Below are 24,611 nucleotides of genomic sequence, written 5' to 3'. Positions count from 1 at the left end.
GAAGCTCCCATAAAAGCTGGGTAGTGCTGTAGGCAGCTGGGCAGGGCAGGGGGTTGGGTGAGTTGAGAGAGTCACCTAATGCACAAAAATTAAGGGGGCACTTACTCTCAGGTTTGTGAAAAGCTGGCCCTACGACCAGAGCTCAGACTTTCTAGGGCTTCTCTGATCAACCTGACTTGGAAATGTCCCTCTGAGGCCTAGGAGGTTGGGTATTTACTTGTCTCCCAACTATTGTCTGGCACTGGTTGAGAGTTGTGCTCAAGGCTGTCAACATCTCCCTTCTCTCTGCACATCTGGGCTGCTGTGCCTGTGCACAGAAAAAGCTCAGTGACTTTGGAGAAAACCCTGAGACAAGAAAGCTGCATGGTTGTATTCAAAGTCAGATGAGGCAAGGACTGTTGTGTAGTGTGTAGTAAGCGCCTGCTCTAGGGTCACAATGGTAGGATCCAAGCATGGCCCCCCACCCCAGATGGATTTTGGAGGGGCTGCCCTCCAGTCTGTGAACCGGTCAGAGTGCTGAATGTGTCCAGGGAGGAACCTGTATGTGGTAGATGTTCTTCTGCACGTGAAGTACAGCGTCCCCCCCCCCCCCCAAATGCCTACACTCAATGGGGAGGGGTCACAGCATTGCCCTTTCTGTGAACTACCCTGGGGCACATTGTGGCAGGATGGGTTCTCTGATTTGCTCCTCTGTTATTTTTCTGCTTCTCTCAGTGGGCAGAGAGGACATTTTTATCCCCTTCAGACTCACTTGGTAGATCCTGAGGCAGAACTCTTTATTCCCATTGTACAGACAAGGAAAGTTGTTCAGAGCGGTTGTGCCATATGAGCAAGGGAAGGCCTGAAATCAAATTGGAGTCCTCGGCCCTCTCTTCCAGAGCTCAGTCCAGAGCACCATACTGCTTGCCTGATGAGATGCGTGTTTTTGTGTGGCTCATTTGCAGACATTTTCAGCTTCCAAGTGATTCTGGGGCTTCCTGTTCTAACTACAGGAAGCATCATTATTCAACAGGCACAGACACATGCCTTTATATTGCTTTATAATGTAAGTGAATCTGCAAGCAGGAGCAGCCACATAGCTAATAATTTAGTTCTGGTCAGGAAAGAAAAGGGTGCCCCTCATGCATACCCCTTTAGCGTGCGTTATCTTTGTGCAGTGAGTCATACAGACCGAGTTTTGTTGTTGCTGTTGGCTCTGTTGTCAGAATCGGTGTTTCAAAGAGTCAACAGTAGACATGAATGTTCTTGGTATAGATTTGCTGTCCACAGGCAAACCCTGCCTTTCTCTGCCTCAACTCCTGATGATTCGTTTGGGGTCCCTGAAGAGAACACACTTCATATTTCTGCCTCAGGGAATGTATGAGTGATTTTCTGGAGACAGAGGGCACTGCTGATATTTAGGTTCTGGGAACTATTTGTCTGGAGGAAAAGGACTTGGACTTGTCACCACGGATGAAGATGGGAGCTGACATCCTAGTCCGTGGTTGGGGGTTTTATCTGAGCGTACTTAGCGACTTTAGTTAATTTGTTTGAGAGACCCCAAAATCCACAGTTCAGGTTCCCATTTGGCACAGCCTCCCCCCAGTCTCTCTGCCCCCAACTTCAGCTTCCCCGTGGTTTATCACTGTAGCCAAAGGGATTTCTAGAAAACACAAATCCAACTAACTTGAGCCTTCATCGGGCATTTTTGCCTGCCCAGCAACCTTCTTCCTATTTGGTAAGGGTGCCTTAACTTGTTTTTGGTGTGTGTGCATTTCAGGAGCGGGGGTGGGGGCGTGGGGGGGATGGGGGTTGGGGGGATGGGGGCGGGAGGAGGTAATTGACTTCCGGCTTTTGGAGCTGTCAATCAAAGTGCTCTTCCCCTCCCTTGCTGGTGCTGGGCCACTCAAATCCCTGACTGGACAGCCACAGGAAAAAGACTGGAACTGATTGGTGTTGACCTCCTGAAGAGATTGTCTTTAGGTGTCTATTGCCCAGAAATCTATCCAGACCTGGTTAAGCATTTACTTCCATTCTGAGCTACTCTGTGGCCCTCCAGGAAATTTGTTTGATGTTGGAATTGATGTCTGTTGCTTGTAACCAAGTAATTCTGACATAGAAACTGATACCTGGAGATGAGTGTTACTATTAATATACCTCAAAGTGTGGCATTGGCCAGGTTGAGATGTGGTAGGATACTGAGACTCTCTTATGACCAGATCTGAATTTGGAAGTTTCTGTTATGCTTTTAACTACACCATATTGTATGTGGAGACTCAGATCAACTGCCCTTTGCAGCAAGAGTTTAAGGGACTGCATAGAAAAACGCTAGGATTTGGAAAGACACGGGCTCCTTCCTGCAGGCTTGCTAGAGGCACATAAAGAAAGACAAACTTCGCCTCAACTGGCCCACGTGAAAGCAGAAAGGGAGGCCTTTTCTGGCTATGACTAGTAACCTAAGGTCTTAGAGTCTTAGATTTTGGAGAGTGGAAAGACAAATTTCTGTCCGAGGCTAATATTGCTAGAGAAAGGGCAGGGGGGTTGGAAACTGCTGTGTGCTGGAGCCAGTTCATACTGCCTCAGGTCAACTGCGCACACCTCTTCCCAGTTCTGCCTTCAGGGATGTCATGTTGGTATCTTGACACGGGCCATAGTGGGAGTATTTATACCAGATATATCAGAAAGTGCTACAAATCAGAGATTACTCCCTTTAAAGAGCTAGTTGTTAAACATTTACCAGCATACCAGTGATCGGAAACATAGAGATGAGGGAAAGAATGGAAGCTGGGAGAAGCCTGACACCCTTTCCCACATCTCGCCCCCTGAATGACCCTGCCCCTGCACTCCCTAGAGAGCAAAGGAGACACGACTCCAACTTTTAGAGCTGCCCAGTGCGATACAGACTGGGAAGTGGCAGATGAGATGTGCCTCCACACCCACGACAATCGTTTTTCAATATCTGTGTGCAGTGGCTGGGTGAGACTAGGAAGAAGGCCATTCAGCTGAGGACTGCACATGGCAGTGGTGGTGGGGAGCAGTGGTATCCAATCCAAAGTTTAGACTGAAGGACCATAACCCAACAAAAACTACTGAGTTGGTAAAATGCAAAAGATGGAAGTCATAGCAGTGTTTTAAGGGGTTTGTATTGTCAGAGGCACTTCAGTCCAGGCAAATGGCGCCTCATGAATGCTCAAACCTGAAGACAATTTCTGTAGTACACTGATGTCATGGAAAGTGCAATAAGCTGCCCATTCCTTAGAAGTCTCCTTCCAATGCTCCTTCTTATGACACAGTAGGACAGTGGGTGAGGAATTCTCCTAGAAATAGAACCAGGAAATCCCTCCACTGTCAGAACTGGGAGAACATGCTTCAAGGTATACTGTGAGCTTGTACTTTTGGATGTGGTTTCTACTTTTCTGAAGAGGGATAACATGTTTCTCTTATATTATTGTATATCAGATGACTAACCTTTGGGCGGTGGGCCATGAGAAGCTAGCTATGGACTGATCAAGAAGAAAGCATGTCACTCATTTTCCAAATGTTGTGAATCTACTTTGACACCATTCTAGGTCCAGGGGATCTATCAGTGAGCAAAGTAGGTAGAGTCCTTTCTCCCACAGAGCTTACATTCCGGGGGGGAAGACAGACGGTGAGCAAGTACATATATGATATCCAGGAGGGTGCTGAGCGCTATGGATTATAGCTGGTAATTTGACAGGTGGTCAGGGAAGAACTGAAGAGAGTGTAAGAATGAGCCGTGTGGATATACTGGCTGAGGGAAAAGCAAATTCCAAGGACCTTTTTACCAAGGCAAGAGCATGCCTGGTGTGTTTAAGGAAGAGCAGGAAGGACGGTGTGGCTGAAGCACAGAGAATGAGGAGTGAGAACCGGATTATGTAAAACCATTGTAATGACGTCTACTCGGAAAACCAGCATAGGTGCCATGGTTGGATTTTTTGACCCTGGCTGCTGTTTGGGGAGAATAGACTGTTCAGGATAACAGTAGAAATGGGGGGGGGGGCAATTGGGAGGCTATGGGAATAACGCTTGTGAGGGATGGTGATGATTTGGATAAAGTTGACGGTAGTTAAGGTGGTAAGAAGTGGTCAAATCCTGAATATGTTTTGGAAGTAAAGTTGTCAGGATTTGCTGATCTCCTATTATTCAAATAGACTTCAGTTGAAGCTGGATGCATTAATAGGACAAGGCTCTGGGCTGCTTTTCTTTGGAAAGAGGGGGAGTGCAGTTACACGTGGGATGGCTGCATTATGTTAGGAAGGCGTTTTTGACACTGCATGTCTGGAAAGAAGAACGCATGCTGATGTTGGGCAGTTCAGGGGTGGACAGGGTGGGAGCTATTGTTTAATCCTGTTCATCATACATTCTCTCTTCTTATGGCCACATAACTTTTCTATTTGGGAACTGCTCCCAGCTCAGCTGTGGCTCCCAGGGTGAGCACATGATCCAGTCATGGTCAATGAGTTGCATGCCTGGACAGTGTTTGCTTAGGGAAAGGGATGGGACATGACATTGGCCAATGACATACCTCCATGGGAATTTTGCTGGAATTATTGTGAAGGAGTCATTTCCCTTCTGAGGTCATAGATGTAAAGGACTTGCAGGGTAACATTTTGCCACTACATGGAGAGAGATTGTTGAGGACGGAGCCAATACAGAAGAAAGCAGAATCCGGAAGGAGAGAGATAATATCCTGTTGCATCATTTGAACTCCTGGACCCAGGTCGGTCTGAATCCAAAGGCTTGGCTTCCTGTTTGGTAGATGAAAATGTTTTTTTATCCCCATAAACTAATTTGGGTTGGATTTCTATCACTTGTAACCAGGGTTGATAATATTCTACCAGTATGCATGAGTGTAACAAAACATTTCTGCACCTATTGGTAAATAGCTGCTGCCTCAAGTGCTCCCCACCCCTTCCCTGGCTGCCCTGGCCCTTCTTTTGGGACCTTTCTCTAGACTTTTCCTTGATACGACAGCTGAAGGGTTAGTACCTGGCACAACAGGGGCCTCCAGAAGGCTGCTTTAGCAATATGGCCAGTCCTGGTTGGTGCCCTGTGTCACACAGGCTAGTAAGTGTTTTAATGTCACCCGTGGTACCATCCAAAAGAATTCAGAGAGTTGCACAATTCTGTCCCCATTGTGATCATATCACGCCCTCATTTCCTGCTGGGCTTGGCTCAAGCTAGTTTGGTTACATTTGCTCAAACTATTCACCTTCTTGCACATCTCCTTTGTCTTCTGCATTTGCTATTCATTTTCTCTACAATTTCCTTTTTTATTACCCATTACAGTCATACCTCAGAGACGTTACAGGTTTGGTTTCAGACCATCACAATAAAGTGAATATTGTAATAAAGTGAGTCAGATTAATTTTTTGGTTTCCCAGTGCATATAAAACTTATGTTTACACTATATTGTAGTCTATTAAGTGTGCAATGGGATTATGTTTTAAAAACGTACATACCTTAATTAAAAATTACTTTGTTGCTAAAAAAGGCTAACCATCATTCTAGCTTTCTTTTTTTTAATAGTTTATTGTCAAGTTGGTTTCCATATAACACCCAGTGCTCATCCCCACAAGTGCCCTCCTCCATGCCCATCACCCCCCTTCCACTCCCCCCCATCAACCCTCAGTTTGTTCTCAGCATTCAAGAGTCTCTTCCCCACTATTTTTTTGCCCCTTCTCCTCCCCCATGATCCTCTGTTAAGTTTCTCCTGATCCACTTATAAGTGAAAACACATGGTATCTGTCCTTCTCTGCCTGACTTATTTCGCTCAGCATAACACCCTCTAGTTCCATCCATGTTGCTACACAAGGCCAGATGTCATTCTTTCTCATTGCCATGTAGTATTCCATCGTATAGATAAACCACATCTTCTTCTCCTTCTTCTTTTTTTTTTTTCTAAAGAGAGCATGAGCAGGGGAGGGTCAGAGAGAGAGGGAGACACAGAATCAGAAGACAGGCTCCAGGCTCTAAACTGTCAGCACAGAGCCCAACGCGTAGCTCAAACCCACAAACCACGAGATCATGACCTGAGCCGAAGTCAGACGCTTAACCGACTGAGTCACCCAGGTGCCCCATAAACCACATCTTCTTGATCCATTCATCTGTTGATGGACACTTAGGCTCTTTCCATGTTTTGGCTATTGTTGAGAGTGCTGCTATGAACATTGGGGTCCATGTGCCCTTATGCATCAGCACTCCTGTATCCCTTGGGTAAATTCCTAGGAGTGTTATTCCTGGGTCATAGGGGAGTTCTATTGTTAATTTTTTGAGGAACCTCCACATTGTTTTCCAGAGGGGCTGTACCAGTTTACATTCCCACCAACAGTGTAGGAGGGTGCCCGTTTCTCCACATCCTCGCCAGCATCTAGAGTCCTCTGATTTGCTCATTTTAGCCACTCTGACTGGCGTGAGGTGGTATCTCAGTGTGGTTTTGATTTGTATTTCCCTGATGAGGAGGGATGCTGAGCATCGTTTCATGTGGCTGTTGGCCATCTGGATGTCCTCTTTGGGGAAGTGTCTGTTCATGTCTTCTGCCCATGTCTTCACTGGATTGTTTTTTTTTTCAGGTGTGGAGTTTGGTGAGTTCCTTATAGATTTTGGATACTAGCCCTTTATCTGATATGTCATTTGCAACTATCTTTTCCCATTCTGTCAGTTGCCTATTAGTTTTATGGATTGTTTCCTTTGCTGTGCAGCTTTTAATTTTGATGAGGTCCCAATAGTTTATTTTTGCTCTTGATTCCCTTGCCTTTGGGGATGTGTCAAGTAATAAATTGCTGCAGTGGAGGTCAAGCAGGTTGTTTCCTGCTTTCTCCTCTAGGGTGTTGATGGTTTCCTGTCTCACGTTCAGGTCCTTTATCCATTTTGAGTTTATTTTTGTGTATGGTGTGAGAAAATGATCTAATTTCATTCTTCTTCTGCATGTTGCTGTCCAGTTCTCCCAGCACCATCTGTTAAAGAGGCTGTCTTTTTTCCATTGGATACTCTTTCCTGCTTTGTCAAAGATTAGTTGCCTGTATACTTTTGGGTCCAATTCTGAGTTCTCAATTCTATTCCATTGGTCTATGTGTCTGTTTTTGTGCCAATACCATACTGTCTTGATGATGACAGCTTTGTAGTAGAGGCTAAAGTCTGGGATGGTGATGCCTCCCATTTCGGTTTTCTTCTTCAATATTACTTTGGCAATTTGGGGTCTTTTGTGGCTCCATACAAATTTTAGGATAGTTTGTTCTAGTTTTGAGATTTTTTTTGTTTTATTTTTTTTTGTTTTTTTTTTTATTTTTTTTTTTTTTTTGGTTTTTATTTTTTTTTTATTTTTTTTATTCTTCCAATCCATGAGCATGGAATGTTTTTCCATTTCTTTGTGTCTTCTTCAATTTCTTTCATAAGTTTTCTATAGTTTTCATCATACAGGTCTCTTATATCTTTGGTTAGGTTTATTCGTAGGTATTTTATGTTTTTTTTTTTGTGCAATTGTGAATGGGATCCATTTCTTGATTTCTCTTTCTGTTGCTTCATTGTTGGTGTATAAAAATGCAACCGATTTCTGTACGTTGATTTTGTACCCTGCAACTTTGCTGAATTCATGGATCAGCTCTAGTAGGCTTATGGTGGAGTCTGTCGGTTTTTCTATGTAGTGTATCATGTCGTCTGTGAAAAGTGAAAGTTTGACTTTTCATTCTAGTTTTCAGTGAGTCATCTTTTTGCTGATGGAGGACCTTGCCATAATGTTGATGGCCATTTACTGCTCAGGGTGATGGTTGCTGAAGGCTGGGGTGATTATGGTGATTTCTTTCATTTTTTTTTATATTTTAGAGAAAGAAAGGGAGAGAGAGAGAGAGAGAGAGTGAGAGAGAGAGAGTACGGGTGGGGTAAAGGAATGGAGGGAAAGAGAGAGGATCCCAGGTAGGCTCCACACTGATGCAGGGCTCAATCCCACGACCTTGGGATTGTAACCTGAGCTGATACCAAGAGTTGGACGCCTAACCAACTGAGCCACCCAGGTGCCCCAGTGGTTTCTTAAAATAAGACAACAATGGCATTTGCTGCATGGATTGACTTTCTTTCATGAATGGTTTCTCCGTAGCATGTGTTACTGTTTGATAGCATTTTATCCACAGTGGAATTTCTTTCAAAATTGAAGTCAGTGTTCTCAAATCTTGCTGCTGCTTTATCAACTAAGTTAATGTCATAGTTTAAATCCTTTGCTATCATTTCAACAATCTGCACAGCATCTTCACCAGGAGTAGATTCCATCTCAAGAAACTGCTTTCATTGCTCATCCACAACAAGCAACTCCTCACTCGTTCAAGTTGTATCATGAAATTGCAGCAATTCAGCCCTGTCTTCAGGCTCCACTTCTAATTCTAGTTCTCTGGCTATTTCCACCGCATATGCAAGTACATCCTCTGCTGAAGTCTTGAATCCCTCAAAGTCATCCATAAGGGCTGGAATCAACTTCTTCCAGGATTCAACATTCCTGTTAATGTTAATGTTTTAACCTCTTCTCATGAATCACAAATGTTCCTAATGGCATCTAGAATGGTAAATCCTATCCAGAAGGTTTTAAATTTACTTTGCCTGGATCCATCACAGGAATCACTGTCTACGGCAGCTATAGCCTTGTGAAATGTATTTCATTCTTTTTTTTTTAAAGCGAGGGAGGAAGGGGATGAGGAAGGGGTTACAGAGGATCCAAAGCAGTCTCTGTGCTGACAGCAGCGAGCCCGATGCGGGGCTTGAATTCATGAACTGTGAGATCATGACCTGAGGTCAGACGCTCAACTGGTTGAGCCACCCAGGTGCCCTGAAATGTATTTCTTAAATAATAAGACTTGAAAGATGAAATCATTCCTTGACCCATGGGCTGAAGAATGGATATTGTGTTAGCAGGCATGAAAACAACATTAATCTCATTGTCCATCTCCACCAGAGCTCTTGGGTGACGAGGTGCATTGTCACTGGAGCAGTAATACTTTGAAAGGAATCTTTTTTTCTTCACAGTAGGTCTCAACAAGAGGCTTCAGATAGTCGGTAAACTGTGTTGTAAGTAGATGTGCTGTCACCCAAGCTTCTTGTTCCATTTACGAGCTCAGGCAGAGTAGATTGAGCACCATTCCTGGGGGCCCTCGCATTTTTGGATAGTAAATAAGCATTGGTTTCAACTTAATATCACCAGTTGCATTAACCTCTAATAAGGGTCACTCTGTCCTTCGAGGCCAGGCACTGACTTCTCTTCTCTTGCCATGGAAGTCAGCACTCTTGCTAAGTGGCATCTTCTTCCAGTAGAAGGCTATTTTGTCTACATTGAAAATCTGCTGTTTAGTGTAGCCACCTTCATTAAGTATCTTGCTAGATCTTCTGGATCACCTGCGGCTTCACCTTGCATTCTGATGTTATGCAGATGGCTTCCCCCCTTAAACCTCATGAACCAACCTTCGCGAGCTTCAAACTTTTGCAGCTTCCTCATCTCTCTCAGCCTTCCTAGAATCGAAGAGAGTTAGGGCCTTGCTCTGGAGGAGGCTTTGGCTCGAGGGAATGTTGTGGCTGCTTTGATCTTTTGTCCAGACCAATAAAACTTTCTCCATATCAGCAATAAATCTATTTTGCTCTCTTATCATTCCTATGTTCACCAAAATAGCACTTTTAAAATCCTTCAAGAATTTTTCCTTTGCAGTCACAAGTTGACTAACTTTTTCATGCCAGAGGCCTAGCTTTCAGCTCATCTGAGCTTTCAACATGCCTTCCTCCCTAGGCTTAATCATGCTTTTGACTTAAGGTGAGAGACGTGTGAACACTCAGAAGCCACTGAAGTGTTACTGAGCGGCTGAGTTTCAATATTGTTGTTGGGGGAGGAGAGAGATGGGGGAAGAGCCAGTCGGCGGAGTAGTCAGAACACACACATTGATCAAGTTTGCTGTCTTCTATGGGCACGGTTGGTGACACCCAAAACAATTACAAAGTAGCATTGATGATTACTGAATAGGATCACCATAACACAGATAATAACAATGAGAAAGTTGAACATGTCACGAGAAAAGCCAAAATGTGACATAGAGACATGAAGTGAGAAAAAGCTGTTGGAAAAATGGCACCAATAGATTGCTTGATGCAGGGTTACCACAGACCTTCAATTTGTAAAAACAAACACACACACACACACACACACACACACACACACACACACAAACCCAACCCCAAACACCAGCGTTTGTGAAGTGCCATAAAGTGACACACACAAAACAAGCTAAGCCTGTAAGGGACTCCTACTCCTTCTTTTATAACTCAGCTCAGATCATCCAAGTCCAAGATAGAAACACCACAATTCAGAGTAGCAGATAGTAATTACTTCTGTGAAGAAGGAGGAGAATCTAAACGAAACCATTATGTTTTTTAGATGATGAGCTTTAACATACACACAGAAAAGAACATTAGCTACATATGTTTATCTTAACACTCAAGGCGACACTCAAAGAGAACCACCTAGGTGGTGAATTAGAACGATGGCAAAGACCCAGTTGCAAACGCTTGTACGTTTAATGGACTAAAAAGTCAGGGTTTCATACTGTAGGGCGGGAAACCTGAGTGATGGGTATATCTTCAACTCTTCGGGCAAAGTTAAACCTTTTCAGAACGGTTGTGCCAATTTAATTACTTTCTAGAGGTGCAGTTCTTGTTGCTTGACATCTTTGCCAACACTTGATATTTGTTAGACTCTAAAAGCTTGGCAGATCTGATAAATGGTATTTCGCTATGGTTTTAATTTGCATTTCCCTGATTACTAATTAGGTTGTGCACCCTAATGTTTCTCAGTTATTCAGATTTCTTCTTTCATGAAGTATGTTTTTAAGTCTCTTGCCAGTTTTCTACAGTGTTGTCTATTTTGTATTGATTTGTAGAAATTAATGGAAGTCTCCTCTGAACATTAGATTTTTATTGGATCTAAGTGTTTTAAATATTTTTTCCACTCTATACTTTGTGTTTTTGCTCTTTTTTAAAAAAGTTTTTTATTTATTTAAGTAATCTCTACACCCAACGTGGGGCCTGAACTCATGACGCTGAGACTAAGAGTTGTACGGGGTACCTGGGTGGCTCAGTCGGTTAAGCGTTCGACTTCAGCTCAGGTCATGAGCTCACGGTTTGTGGGTTCAAGCCCTGCATCAGACTCTGCACTGACAGCCAGCTCAGAGCCTGGAGCCTGCTTCAGATTCTGTGTCTCCCTCTCTCTCTGCCCCTCCCTGCCTCAAGCTCTGTCTCTCTCTGTCTCAAAAATAAATCAACATAAAAAAAAAAAAAAAGAGTTGTACGCTCTTCCCATTATGCCAGTCAGGCACCACAGCCTGTTCACTTTTTTAATATCTATTTTAATGACCTGATGTCCTAAATTTTAATGTAGCCAAACATATAAGTCTTTTCTTTATTCCGTGGTCATGTAGTTATTTTCCTTTATTATCTTCTAAACATTTTATAGATTTGCCTTTCACATTTTGGTATACGTGAAATTGATTTTTAAATACAGTTTTAGGTAGGGATCCAATTTTGTTTCATTTCTCATGAAGATACAATTGTCCTAATGCCATTTGTAGGAAGGTCATCTTTTTCTCACTGCTATGTTATGTCATTTTCTAGCTTTTGGTGGTTACCAGTAATACTTGGCATTTCTTGGCTTGTGGCCACGTCACTCTAATTTCTGCCTCTGTCTTCATAAGGCGTGTGTGTGTGTGTGTGTGTGTGTGTGTGTGTGTTTTCACATGGCATTCTCCTCTCTGAGTGTCTATATCCAAATTTCCCTCATGTTTTAAAGATATTCATCATTGCATAAGGACCCACTTAAATCCATTATTACTGCATCTTAATTTGATTATATCTACAAAGACTCTATTTCCAAATAAGGCCATGTTTGCAGGTTCCATGGGTTAAAACTTCAACATGTCTTTTTCAAGGGTGGGGGTGGGGAACAATTCAACTCACAGCCTGGGGCAAAAAATGGATACTTTGAGAATAGTATCATCTACTTAATAAAACTAGTCTGTTGATTGGGTACATTTAATTCTTCCACATAACATATGAACATAAACCATTCCCCAAGTTCTCTGTCCATCCAGTTGTCTTAGATGGCATTTTAACTGAATTCATGGGATTTAGATGTTGAAGAAGTGGCACCATCAACATCTGTGCTCCCTGGTTCAGAGAAACCAGGGAGGAAGAGCCATTTTGTTGAACCACCCTTCAGATACAAACCACACACCCAGCGAACATCTGATCTGTACTGGGACAGCCCATGCCCTCCGCTATTCCATCATTACCTCATTAACCTCCATCGGTAGGTGCCGGCAACCCCCAACAAGCATCTTGAAAGCCACTTTGGCCTCTGACGGGCCAACAGTGACAGAGAAAGGAGATCAAGGCCTCAGAAAATCTGTATCCATGAGGCAAGTATGGAGGCCTAGTCTCCAGGCTTTGTAATTATATAAGTGGGAAATCTCAAGAAGGGATTAAATGTGTATATCAACAAATTGACCTGATCCTTGTTATTGTGACAGGAAACATCCCAGGGCTAATAGATCATGGCTGTGATTAAGATCCTTTATATCCTATGTTGTCACATGAGCTCCTTCCTCACCTTCATCTTTTTTTTTTTTTTTTAATTTTTTTTTTTTAAAGTTTATTTTTTTTATTTTTATTTTTTTTTTTAATATTTTTATTTATTTCTAGGAGAGAGAGAGAGACAGTGTGAGCAGGGGAGGGTCAGAGAGAGGGAGTCACAGACTGAAACAGGCNAGAGAGAGAGGGAGTCACAGACTGAAACAGGCTCCAGGCTCTGAGCTGGCAGTCAGCACAGAGCCCGACGCGGGGCTCGAACCCACGAACCGCGAGATCATGACCTAAGCGAAAGTCGGACGCTTAACCGACTAAGCCACCCAGGCGCCCCTATTCCTCACCTTCATCTTAAGACCCTTCACATTCTTTGGTCTGAATATTATCTTCTGACAACCCTTTCTTCACTCACTGCTTAAGTCCAATTAATCGTTTGAGGCTTAGTTGCCATTATCTCTTGTAGTTAGAGCATGTCTGTCATATGACAGTTACTTAACATTTGTAGGACAAATTTCAGAGAACAGTGACCATACCTTTTATCTCTCAGATCATCTTTTTCAAAATGTCCCTTTTCTTTTGATTATACTTATAATGGAGTCTTGGCCCAAGGGAAATGTGAAAACCTTCCCTCTTAAGGTCTGACTATGGGATGTGAAACAGGTTTTGGAATGTATCGGAAAGCCACCTCCTGAGCCACACAGCAGAAAAGTCTGGCCATTGCAGCTTCAGGAGAGAGTGTTTTCCTCGTTTAATTGGAACGGAGTGTGACTGAGTCCTGTAGCAGGAAGTACAAGGGCCATAGAGGGTATCCATTTTGTCTCCCACCTTCCACCAATTTTACAAGAGGGGAAACTGAGGTTCAGAGGGGAAGGAGTGTGGTGCAGGTAGCACGGCAACTGGTGGAGTGTTTGGGATTAGAACAAACTTTCAGGACAGTGTTACTTCCTGCCCCATCCAGATTCCAGCTCAAAATCATATCAGGAAACCCGAAAGTGAAGATATGGTTTATGACGCATGTTAGTATCATAGAATTTTTTTAAATGATGCCATAAGATAGAACATTGGTCTTCATATACCTTTAAAAATATTAATTTTAATGGATATCTGAAAGGCCTGTCATGACACAGACCACAGATGTTACCCTGGGCAGGAACAATTGTCTGGCAACTCTCAACATGCAGTCATGCAGAATCCTAAATAGCATTGTCCATCTCCATGTGTTGCTTCACAGAGGACTGCCTTGGACCTTCAGCAACATCCTTGCCATACATCTTTGGAAGTTCTGGTCCTGAGAAGTTTGTCACAGTAAGTGTAAGCTCTGGTCACGGTTAAAATAAAAGGACCAGGGACATTTTCTGGAAAGTAAGAGAAAACGTCATCTGATACTGAAATTCAAAAGGGTAGTCACAGTGGAGATGCTCTTGGCTTCTGACTCCCGTGGGTGTATGAGGGCCTCTGCAAAGGTGGGCACCAATTGCATTCTCTGCCCAGTTCTGACACTGACCGGTGGCATGCATTGGTGAAGTGGTAGCTGGGTGCCACCTGTAGTGGGAAAGTTATCACAGAGCAGAAGGTCATATCAGAACTGATTAGGTCCGTGCCAGAGTGTCCTCACTAGGGCCCAGGGGCAGTTGCTTTCTTACCGGTAGCTTCATCTTCATTCTGCATTGAGCTAGATGTGCTCATGCTGACTTGATTACTAAGGCCTCTGGTGACACTGTCATAAGATGGTGGGAAAGAAGCAGCGGATGCACTTTCAGATTTGTCTGGGAATGCACAGTTTTCGCTTGCCACGAATCCAACAAAGCCTTCATCTGGGAGTGACACAGCCTCCTCCTCAGCTCTGGGCACAGCTGGAGGGTTGGAGACCGTCTTGGAGCGGTGCAGCACGTAGCTCCGATAGGCTTTTTGAATGACAGTAGCTGAAATGTCTTCTTGCTTCCACCGGAGGGTGGTTGCTATTGGTTCATAGGATGCTTTTGAAACATTGGTTGCCATAAACTTCTCTTCGATATTTGCCTTCAGAGAATCCAATTCCCCAGATTCTCCCAGAACATTCTTAGTAAAGGCAAAAAGAATGTCCAAACAGTGGATCTTATCTCCAGGGACCAGGGGCAGGTCCATCTGGATTAAGATATTCTGATTGGGTTTTGGGATTCTCAGGGGGCCAGAGAGGGTGTCTGCAAAGTCTGAGAGGGCAGAAAAGGTAATAAACTGAGTGGCTTCTGGGTCAAACTTCTCCCAGGTCTCATAAAACATGTCAAAGTCGTCCTCGCTCAGGGGCTCGGTGCTCTCCTGTGTGGCCACATTGAAGTTCTCTAGAATCACTGCGATGTACATGTTGACCACGATGAGGAAGGAGATGATGATGTAGGTGGTGAAGAAGAGGATGCCCACGGCTGGGCTCCCACAGTTCCCCCGGGAGCCGTTGCTGTTGGGCAGATTGGGGTCGCAGTAGGGGGGGCCCGTGTTGAGGATGGGGCTGAGGAGGCCGTCCCAGCCCGCCGACGTGGTGATCTGGAAGAGGCACAGCATGCTGCTGGCGAAGGTCTGGAAGTTGAACATGTCGTCGATGCCGGCCTCCCACCTAACATGGGGGAAGCTGGCCATGCCGAAGATGGAGTAGATGAACATGACGAGGAAGAGCAGCAGCCCTATGTTGAAGAGGGCAGGCAGGGACATCATGAGGGCAAAGAGCAGCGTGCGGATGCCCTTGGCCCCTCGGATCAGCCTGAGGATGCGGCCGATTCGGGCCAGGCGGATGACTCGGAGTAGTGTCGGGGGGAAGTGAGTTTCAAGTGAGGTAAGAATCGCTGAAAACACCAGGCCTTTAGAAGAGGGGAAATGATCGGATTAGTACTTGCAAGCCTGAGCTGTGACAAAGCTGGCTGCAGCCACACTCTCCTGTCTCTGCTCTGTATGGACCTCCATGTGAGGATCTGTATTCAAGTCCTCTGGGCCTCCTGAGCATTGAACGGTGATTGGCATAATGCAGGGGCTCAGTACCTGCTCACTGCATACATCTCTTGTCTCTGAAGTAAGTCCCACCCTTCTCACCATGTTCTTATCTTTCTTTCCTTCCACCCAGAATGTCATCTTCCCAGTCAGCCTCCATGCCCAAAGCCCTATCTCCTGCAGCCTAGTTTAGCTGGAGGTGATGACACCGTATTCCACACATACCAGTCCTTGTCCATCTCTGTCTATGACACAGACCCTACTCTTCCTTGAGAATTCAGCCTTGGGATATGCCTTTTCCTCCACCCTGTCCTGTGCTCTGTGAAGGCCAGGGTCCCCTGTGATTCATCTCTCCATCTCCTACTGTGAAGATTGACTTAGTTCCTGGCACATGGTCCTGTGGATAATTGTACATAGCCTGGTGTTAATTATAAGGGGGCTTGAGGAGTCGGGCAACTTGCTGACAGCTAAAGCAGAATGGCTTTGAATGGCCAGCTGTCTACATAATGGCTTGTATTTGTCTCTTTCATTTCCAGCTGTGTTTGAACTCTATGTTAGGGCCTGGAGATAGGCTTGTTTAGGGTCAGTTATAGCCCTCCCACCCACTCATAGTTATGAACAAAGCTAGAAAGAGGAAGAATGTATATGTCTCCCTATATGATATCTAACTTGAAGATTTGTGAAGCTTGATCTAGGGGACACAGGACCCAGCAAGGATTAGGCGAGGCCTTTAGGTCAGACAGGATGTGAAAACTCTTAGGACAAATGGTGAGGGCTGTGGTGGCAAGCTCTCTCTCTCTCTCTCTCTCTCTCTCTCTCTGTCTCTCTCTCTCTTTCTCTGCCAGGGGTCCCTTGACCTTTGTCCCCTACTTGCTTTTTTTTGTATGAATATGGGTGGTCATAGTATTGTGTTGGGTGGAGCCAGGAAATGGGAAGAGATTTGGGAAGGAATTATAATATTGTGTTATAAAAGCTTTATGAAAGCCCCTCTCTTAAAGCCAGGTTAACTGGGATATTTTTCCACAGTGTGGGGTATATTATGTTTCTATATAATCTAGTACTTCAAGGGATAAAGAGTCTTCGTACTTGTAGCAATTAGGTACTCAATACATTTCTTGCTGTTGGGAAGCAAGAAAGAGAGAGAAGGGGGCAGAAGGATGGAGCGGTGGGTCCTTTAACTAGTTTTCTAGTTGCCTCTTTGCCTGATTTCTCACCAGTGGATGGTGTTGCTGTGTAGGTCATAGGAACTGGCAGTCAAGGTGTCCTCATCATAAATTGGAGTACTTTGAGTATATTTTATTTCTATAGTATTGATATGGGAACTCACATAAGCAAGCTCTTTTCTCCACTGTAAAATCAAAATGACCTTTAGAATTTCTCACTTTGGGAAAGCAAACAAACAAAACAAACCTCCCACAAAAACAGTAGCAGCAGGAAAACAAAACAAAACACACACAAAAAATATAAACTCACCGACAAATAAACACAACCCAAGGCTGTGTTTCAGCACCGGTGTGGGGAGATTGATTAAATGCTGCCAAGTTGTATTTAGATGCTGTTAGCTTTTGATGGTAAATCAATGGAAAATGAAATCCACAGTTACTCCCTGACATGAAAAGTAAGCAGGTCATGATCTAACAGGTCAGGATATATTTATAATGCAAAGTAAAGCTGGTACACTGGGATTTGGGCTTTGTAGGGTCAAACTTGGCCTAAACCACAAGAAGGCCAGGGACATTCTCTTGGTTGTTGTTGGAAAGCAGCTAGTTCATTAGAAGAACATTAGCCTGGTCTGGGGCGCCTGATGGCTCAGTTAGTTAAGCATCTGATCTTGGCTCAGGTCATGATCTCGCATTTCATGGGTTCATTTGGGTCTGCACTGACAGCTCGGAGCCTAGATCCTGTTTCAGATTCTGTGTCTTCTTCTCTCTCTGCCCCTCCCCCACTCATGCTGTATCTCTTCAAAATAAACAATAAAAAATTAACAACAACAAAAAGAACATTAGCCTGGACTAAATTCAGCTCTGCCCTTTACAAACTGTGTGATCGTGTACCATTTTCTTAATCTGTGAGGTTCAATTTTTAATGTATAAAATGAGGATAAGAACTCACTCCTTCAGAGAGCTGTTGTGAAGGTCCAGGGGACCCATCCCAGTACTCAGATGTCAGCGAGCACTCAGCTATGGTGGCTCCATTACCCACTTTAGCCTCTGACTTTGTTAATTTTTCTCTGAACACTCATTGGCCCCCCAAAACTGGGCCTATCATTCAGTGCCCAGAGTAGGCCCTAAGAGCATAGATCTCTTGGCATTGATCCTTTGACTTTTCTATCACTCATACTCCCTAAGTGGACAGTTTTATAGAGATTTAATTCCAGATCCTTGACTTAGGAATCTCCTTTGAACACTTATATTTCCCACTCTTCTGGCAGCCACCTCCTTTTCCAGAAAGTATATAATGACTCACCTCAAATCACACCACCTTTGCTTTGAAGGCCATCAAGATAAGGCCCACTGGAAACTCCATCATCTTATTTTTTCTGGAGGAGTGATTATCCCTAATAGCCCCCAAAGCTGATGCAATAGGCTATGCACACAGTAGGTGCCTAAAAACACTTCATGACAGCATGGAGAAGGCCACTGGAAACTCCATTTCACTGAGAGGCCCAGGGACACTTTAAACCTGCAACTCTTGGAAAGCAGAAAATATTGGGCTCCTATAATACATAATGTGTATCAGAAAAGTCTGTTGGTTTTGAAAAAAACAAACCAGCCCGAACAACCCCAAGCAGAGCCTGGGCTTCCCCGCCAGCTGTGAGCCCACTTACTCCCAATGGAGAGGACCACGACAATGAAGTCAAACACGTTCCAGCCGTTGGTGAAGTAGTACTGCCGCAAGGCGAACATCTTCATGACGCACTCTCCCGTGAAGACAGCCACAAAGAATTGGTTGATTTTGTTGAGGATTTTTGTCTTTTCTTCGCTCTGGTCATCGGTCTCCACCATCATGGTGATCATATTGAGGCAGATGAGGACCATGATGACAATGTCGAAAGCTTGTCTGGTCACAACGTCAAAGACAAAGCCCTGGTACTTGTTCTGAGAAAACAAGAGATGGTACCTCAGGGCCTTTACTGGCCAACATACGCGAGGCATCTAAAGAGGCTGTGCTCTCCACAGATGGCTTCCTAAAGTCCGCCTCTTTTGTCTTCCTCACACTCCACATCCAAAGAGAAGCCAAGTCCTGTCCTTTCTCCTTCCAAAATCTTTTCCTTAGTTGATTCTACCTCAGTGCCTCAATTCAAGTCCTTGTTACCTTTCTCACCCCTTTGAAGAAATCAGGAACTTTGTCCTTGCTGGTGCTCATTTGCCAAGTCCTTCCCATCCCTTCTCTTGGCTATCTAAATCCCAATAGTCTGGAGTGGTCCATTGTTTTAAGCCCCACTTCCTCCAGGGAGATCTCCCTAATCACATCTTTCCTCTCATAGCCTTTGTAGTCAGTCTCAAGTTCTAGAATTTCCTGTGTGCTTCTCTTCTTTTCTGCTAGACAGTGAGCAATTTGAGGATGGGGCCATGTCTTGTTTAACGCTGTGCTCCCATAGTGCCTGCGTAGCATGAATTCAAGAACTGCAGACTAAGAGTACCTGGATGGCACAGGTGATGGAGTGTCCAACTCTTGAATTCAGCTCAGGTCACGATCTCATGATTCATGGGTTCAAGCACAGCATTGGGCTCCACACTGTTAGTGCAGAGCTTGCTTGGGATTCTCTCTCCCTCTCTCTCTGGCCCTCCTCACTCATGCTTTCTCTTTCTCAAAAACAAACAAAGAAACAAACAAAGAACTGCACACGCAGTGGCTGCTCATTCTCCCTCACCCCAGGTACCCCAAGGCAAAGGGACGGGCCTGGGGTCCTTATCTTTCCTCATTCTATCTTCCAGAACTTTGCTCCTCCTGCATCTTGCAAAATCCTTCCTCCTCTGAAGCTTGTGTCATCTACATAGCCCACCTTCACCTCTTCTTCGTTGCTGACACTTACCAACCTCCTGGTCTTTTGGCTTCATTACTGAGGAGTGAGGCTTCTGGTCAGACATGGCCTCTTTGGTCTACTACGTCTTGGTTCCTTAGTTAAATCTCTAATGACCTACTTGTTCCTAGCTTAAAAAAAAATGTTCCTGAACCTTACATCTCCCTCCAGCTACCACCCTACTCCTCCCCTTTACTTTTACAGCTATATTCTTGAAGGGATGTTGTGCAATCACTGGTTCCCACTCACTCCTCAGTTCACTCCAACATAACTTTTGACCCCAAGCTGCCACTGAGATGGTTCTCATTCAGATCACCAACGACTTCCATCATGTAAGTCCATGGGCACCTGTTCAGCATTGCTTGCCACACATGCCACCTTGAAACTATGTTTTCCTGGTTTTCATCATGCCTTACTTTCCTGGTTCTTTTCTTGCCTTTCTGGCTGCTCTGTTCTGAGTCTTCTTTATGCAACCCACAGATGTTAGAGCACCTCAAGGCTCAGTCCTAGGCAGGACTCTTCCCCCTCTTCTTTCTCTCTTAGCCACCTCTCCAGCCTGTGAATTGGTATGTGTGTGATTTTCCCTAGTTGTTTCCCTTGTCACAGGACTGTGGTCTCTGACATACAGAGACTTCATCTATCTTGCTCACTTCCCTATCCCTAGCGTCTGCAGAGTACCTGGCATGCAATAGATCCTCAATAAATAGATGAATGGATAGCTCTGAATTACCCACATCTCAAATAAAATTAGAAGGCCACTTTATTGTGTATAATAGGCACTTACTGAATGTGCACTGTGTTTGGGGCTCTGCATGAGTGGAGGCAGAGAGGACCCTGTCATGAGTCTCACCAGGGAGCTCACAGAAGCTGCAAATCAGACAAGGGGAAGAAGGGCTGTGACAGAGGCTGGGTCTTGTTTTCTACTTCCTGGTGGGGAGGGATTGCAACTCTGTGGGGTTGGAGTAAAGGATCAGACCCAAGTAGACCTGGATTTGGGTGTAACTGCTGGTCCATGTCTTTCCTGGAGTGAGGGGAGGATTGCAGAGCCACGAATAACTTACATTTTATCACTGGAAATGGCAAGAAAAATAAAGGCCTAATTATGACTACACACCTTGTAATTGAACAGAGCCGGTGACAGCATTACTAAGGTGTGGGCATTGAGTTTGCCCCAGATATTTGTATGCTGGGGAATGGAGTGGCTTGCTGCTGTTGGCTTAGCCAGTGGGCAGGGACAACTTCTTTGCAACCCTCAGTGTTCTCAGAGGTGATGAAGTGGATGACTGATGATATGATTTTCCTATAAAGTGGAGTATATGAAACCTGTGTTTAGTAATTTCTATAGCAGGGAATGTTATAGAATAAAATTTCCCAGTCTTGTGGAAGTCTTAGTCTTTGCTATGGATAGAGCATAAAATTTAGAACTTGAGCTTTGCCAGTAGTGAAGAGGTGTGTGTGTGTGCGTGTGTGTGTGTGTGTGTGTGTGTGTGTGTATCCTGCACCGGCCTTGCTGTGAAATGGCACCCATATGCGTGTGGGGCAGAACTACTGTGTCAATGTTCAGCTTTTATCTGACCAGCTGACCAGCTCAACCTATTGGAACTACTAAGGCAAGAAGGTGAGCATTCCAGTGAAAAGAGAGCTGGATCTGGGAAGGTGAGTCTTAGGTGGGAGTGGGAATTTCTCTTTTTGCTTGGGTCTGGCCTTTGAGGAGGGCAGATGATCATGCTTGTCCCACTGGGTGGTGAATGCCAAAATTTTTTCTGCCATATTGGATGCCAGCCAGGAGCTAGGACAGGGCAAGGCTAGTGGGCCCTGGGGAGCAGCCATATGCAGTTGCCGCTTGGGCCCCTGCTCTGCTAAGCAGCAGAGATGCTTCTCTTTGGGACCTCTAAGATTTCAAAGTCTTATTTGAATGTTCCAGACTTGCCTCAGCTATGGTAAGGGGAACAAAAGGAAAACAATGTTGGCTGTGCTTGGAACAGAGTATTAAGGAGAGAGCCATGTTCCTCCACTAAAGCTAAGACAGTGTTGATAGTTCATTAGTAGTACACCCCCTTCCCATCCAAATGGATGACGAGTCTCAGAAATACAGGTGGGCTGTGATGTCTCACTTGCCTTATCCCTGTGGAGGGCTTCCCTGCATGCCAACCTCGGAGGGTCTTGGTTATGGCTTAAGCAGGAGAAATGGTGATTTCATTGTAGGCCTCCCTGCCCAACCATTGTCTTACACTCTTATTGTCGTGCCTGGAATTTTAACATTAGGTTCCTATTTTTGTATTAAGATAGTGTCCTCTCCAGGGTCCTTTTTTGAAATTCAGTTCATCCTATCCCAGGGAAACTGTCCTCCTTGACAGGAGGAAGCTATGGTGGCCTATGGGATTGGTTGATAAAGGGGAGAAGCTGAGATGTTATAGAGAGATTGAGCAGTGTATAGGGCAAGGTACCAACATGATTTTGCCAAGGGATGTCTCTAGCACAGACTCCTTAGTGTCTGGTTCAAATGTGGATTCAGCATCAGTCCAGCCACCAGTGAAGGCCAGCAGGGACTCAATTGCTTTCTTATCTGTAAGTCTCAGGATCCTTCTCCGTTCACTTGATGCTGATTGGTTGGGCTCAGCCATTTACCTACATCTTTTAATTCTGAGCCTGTTCCTGCCCATTGAACTGACTGACAGAGGGATACTCCTGAGCCTTAAGGACTGTCCCTTAGGCTCATTCCACCCCAGTCATCTTGATCTTATGGGGGATTTGGAAGGAAATCTCTGCCCCTACAGAGGTTTGAACGTCCTATCACCCCTCACTGTATCACTTCTTTTTATTTTTTATATTTATTAGAGAGAGAGCATGAGCAGGGGAGAGAGGCAGAAGAAGAGAGAGAATATCAAGCAGGCTCCATGCTCAGTGTAGAGCCTGACACAGGGCTCAATTCCACGGCCCTGGGATCATGACCTGAGCCAAAATCAAGAGTCAGATGTTCAACGAACTAAGCCACCCAGGCACCCCCATTATAACCTTCTTATCAGAATTGAGTATAGTGATACATTTGTGACCACTGTTTCCAAGTAAAGTATAACCAAAAACCATAGCATTTTTTTTCCTCCTGTAAATGTTTTCAAGGCTATGTGCTCATGAAGTTTTTAGCAACTTATGCAAACCCCATGGCCTGATTTAGAAATCCTAATGCTGTGGCCAACAGAATGTATGTCTCCCTAATTTTAGGGAAGGTCTGCTCCTTTGTTGCAGGTTCTTAGATTTTGCCTTGCTGCGGGGGGAAGGGCTAATGGCATTGTGCTCTATACAGCACCTGTAGTTTTCTCCACAAATACTGCATCTTAACCACAGAAAGGTTAAGTAAAGGGACAAGATGCCAATTCCATTCACTGGAGTGGATGGCTCAGAAATTCTTGGAAGAAGCTCAGTTGTACATTTCCAACATAGCAATACTCCCACTCCCAGACCTGTTCATCCACTCTCAACAGATGCCAAGTAGAGTTTTGACATTTTCTGTCTTCTGGTGGAGGACTGAGAAGAGCTTAGGTGATAGCATGTATGGTTTGGGTATTGCATTTAATGGAGAAATAAAATGGCATGTCTCTTAGGGTCCTTGTGAATAAAGAATAAAAGTGAAGTATGGCTCTAAGTTTTGGTTAGTGTAAACACAACTTTTTATTCCTATTGTGCCACTTGACCATGACCATGACTGGGGCCCACGGAGTTGGGTTTTGGCTATTTCCTCTCTGTCTACTATAGGCATGGGGTGGAATGTAGAGTGAGGCTGGAGATTTATGTATGGAGGCTAGATCATGATGCATAGCCACACAAACACTTCATCTCAGGGCTTTAACCACCTCTGCTATCAGTTAGCCTAGCCAGTTCCCAGTCTTGTGATTGAACCCTAAACTGGTTGGGGAACTAAGTGGTTCCTTAAAACATGTCAACTTGGAATAACTGTATATTCACTCCAGCAGACCACGTTGCTTCTTTCAGACTTCTCATTCCTTGGGTCTTGGAGCTCTCATTACCTTAACCCCAAACTCAACCCAGATCCTTCACAGAGAGCACTGGCCAGCCCCTACCCAGCACAAGCACAGGCTGTCAGCTGGATTCCCAGACACACTGTGCTGGAGGGAAGCTCTGGGGCTCACCAGGGGCCGAGGGATGGGCTTCTGGGGCTTCTTGGAGCCCAGCTTCTTCATGGCGTTGTAGTACTTCTTCTGCTCCTCTGTCATGAAGATGTCCTGGCCCCCTAAGTATGAGAGGGGATAACACACACCACTGTTATGACAGCAATGAAAAATTTCAGGAAAAGCAAATTAATGCAGGCTGGAGAAGAAGCACATGTCCACCTCCTCCCTTTTCTGCAGAAAGACACGTCAAGGCCAGAATCAAGCAGTGTCCTTCCTGCCTGGGAGCCACAAACAAGTGACAGAGTGGGTAGGCCTGAGCCCCGGCTCTGACTGCCTGCCCGAATCTCTGGACCAAAGTCTGTTTCTCTTCTGCAAGAACCCAGAGGTTTGTTTCGACAGAGGGTAGGGAGTATTTGAGGGTAGAACCCAAGGAAAAGGTAAATATCAGTTTGAACCTGAGCCTTAAATCTAGCCTGCTCATTACAGTCAAATCCACTGGGCTTCTAGAATCACATTTCCTGCCAGGGGCAAGACGTTCCCTCAGGGCCTTCTGGAGCAAAGACCCTGAGACCCAGCCACTTAACCCCTTTCTGAAGAGGAGCTGAGGATAGTTACTGATGTATCCAAGGGTCCTTGGAGAATTCTTCATTGGTTCTTTTAAGGCCCTGCCATTTGTGTTGTCCTCCACAGTTACAGTTAAATTCCACCATTGGAAATGCCTTCCTCCTTGAGTTTTGGACTTTCTTTAAGGACCCTCTGGACCTCCTTCATTTCAACCCCTCACCTTTCACTTCCTGACGTAATTGAAATCTTCCCATTTCAATAGCATGTTTGTGTGAACCAGTCACTGCAAATGATGGCGATGTGGGCTGAGATATGTGGAGGTCTGTGGGATTTCA

The 24,611-nt window shown here is 44.7% G+C and overlaps 1 protein-coding gene and 1 long non-coding RNA gene across 4 annotated transcripts in view; both read right to left on the bottom strand.

Annotated features, from left to right (window-relative positions):
* Window positions 1–3,104: 3,104 nt before the first annotated feature.
* LOC120235058 lies at window positions 3,105–5,059 on the bottom strand. Its single transcript, XR_005529287.1, has 3 exons — window positions 4,990–5,059; window positions 4,526–4,748; window positions 3,105–3,296 (listed from the first exon to the last, which is right to left on the bottom strand). It is a non-coding gene; the product is annotated as an uncharacterized LOC120235058 (long non-coding RNA).
* An 8,679-nt stretch (window positions 5,060–13,738) lies between these two features.
* The window catches only part of SCN10A (sodium voltage-gated channel alpha subunit 10), a 92,550-nt gene continuing 81,677 nt past the window's right edge, over window positions 13,739–24,611 (bottom strand). For all 3 annotated transcript variants that reach the window (XM_039237171.1, XM_039237172.1, XM_039237173.1), the window contains 3 exons: window positions 23,731–23,835; window positions 18,386–18,656; window positions 13,739–15,431 (listed from right to left, as the gene is read on the bottom strand). In XM_039237171.1, coding sequence (XP_039093102.1) covers window positions 14,218–15,431; window positions 18,386–18,656; window positions 23,731–23,835 — 1,590 coding nt within the window. In that variant the 3' untranslated portion in view covers window positions 13,739–14,217. The remainder of the gene's footprint in view (window positions 15,432–18,385; window positions 18,657–23,730; window positions 23,836–24,611) is intronic.

This window comes from Hyaena hyaena, unplaced genomic scaffold (assembly GCF_003009895.1).
Source record: "Hyaena hyaena isolate Hyena2069 unplaced genomic scaffold, ASM300989v1 scaffold_121, whole genome shotgun sequence".
NCBI classification, from domain to species: Eukaryota; Metazoa; Chordata; class Mammalia; order Carnivora; family Hyaenidae; genus Hyaena; species Hyaena hyaena.
Note: the sequence above shows the minus strand (reverse complement) of the source record. Positions and strands in the feature narration are given on the sequence as shown.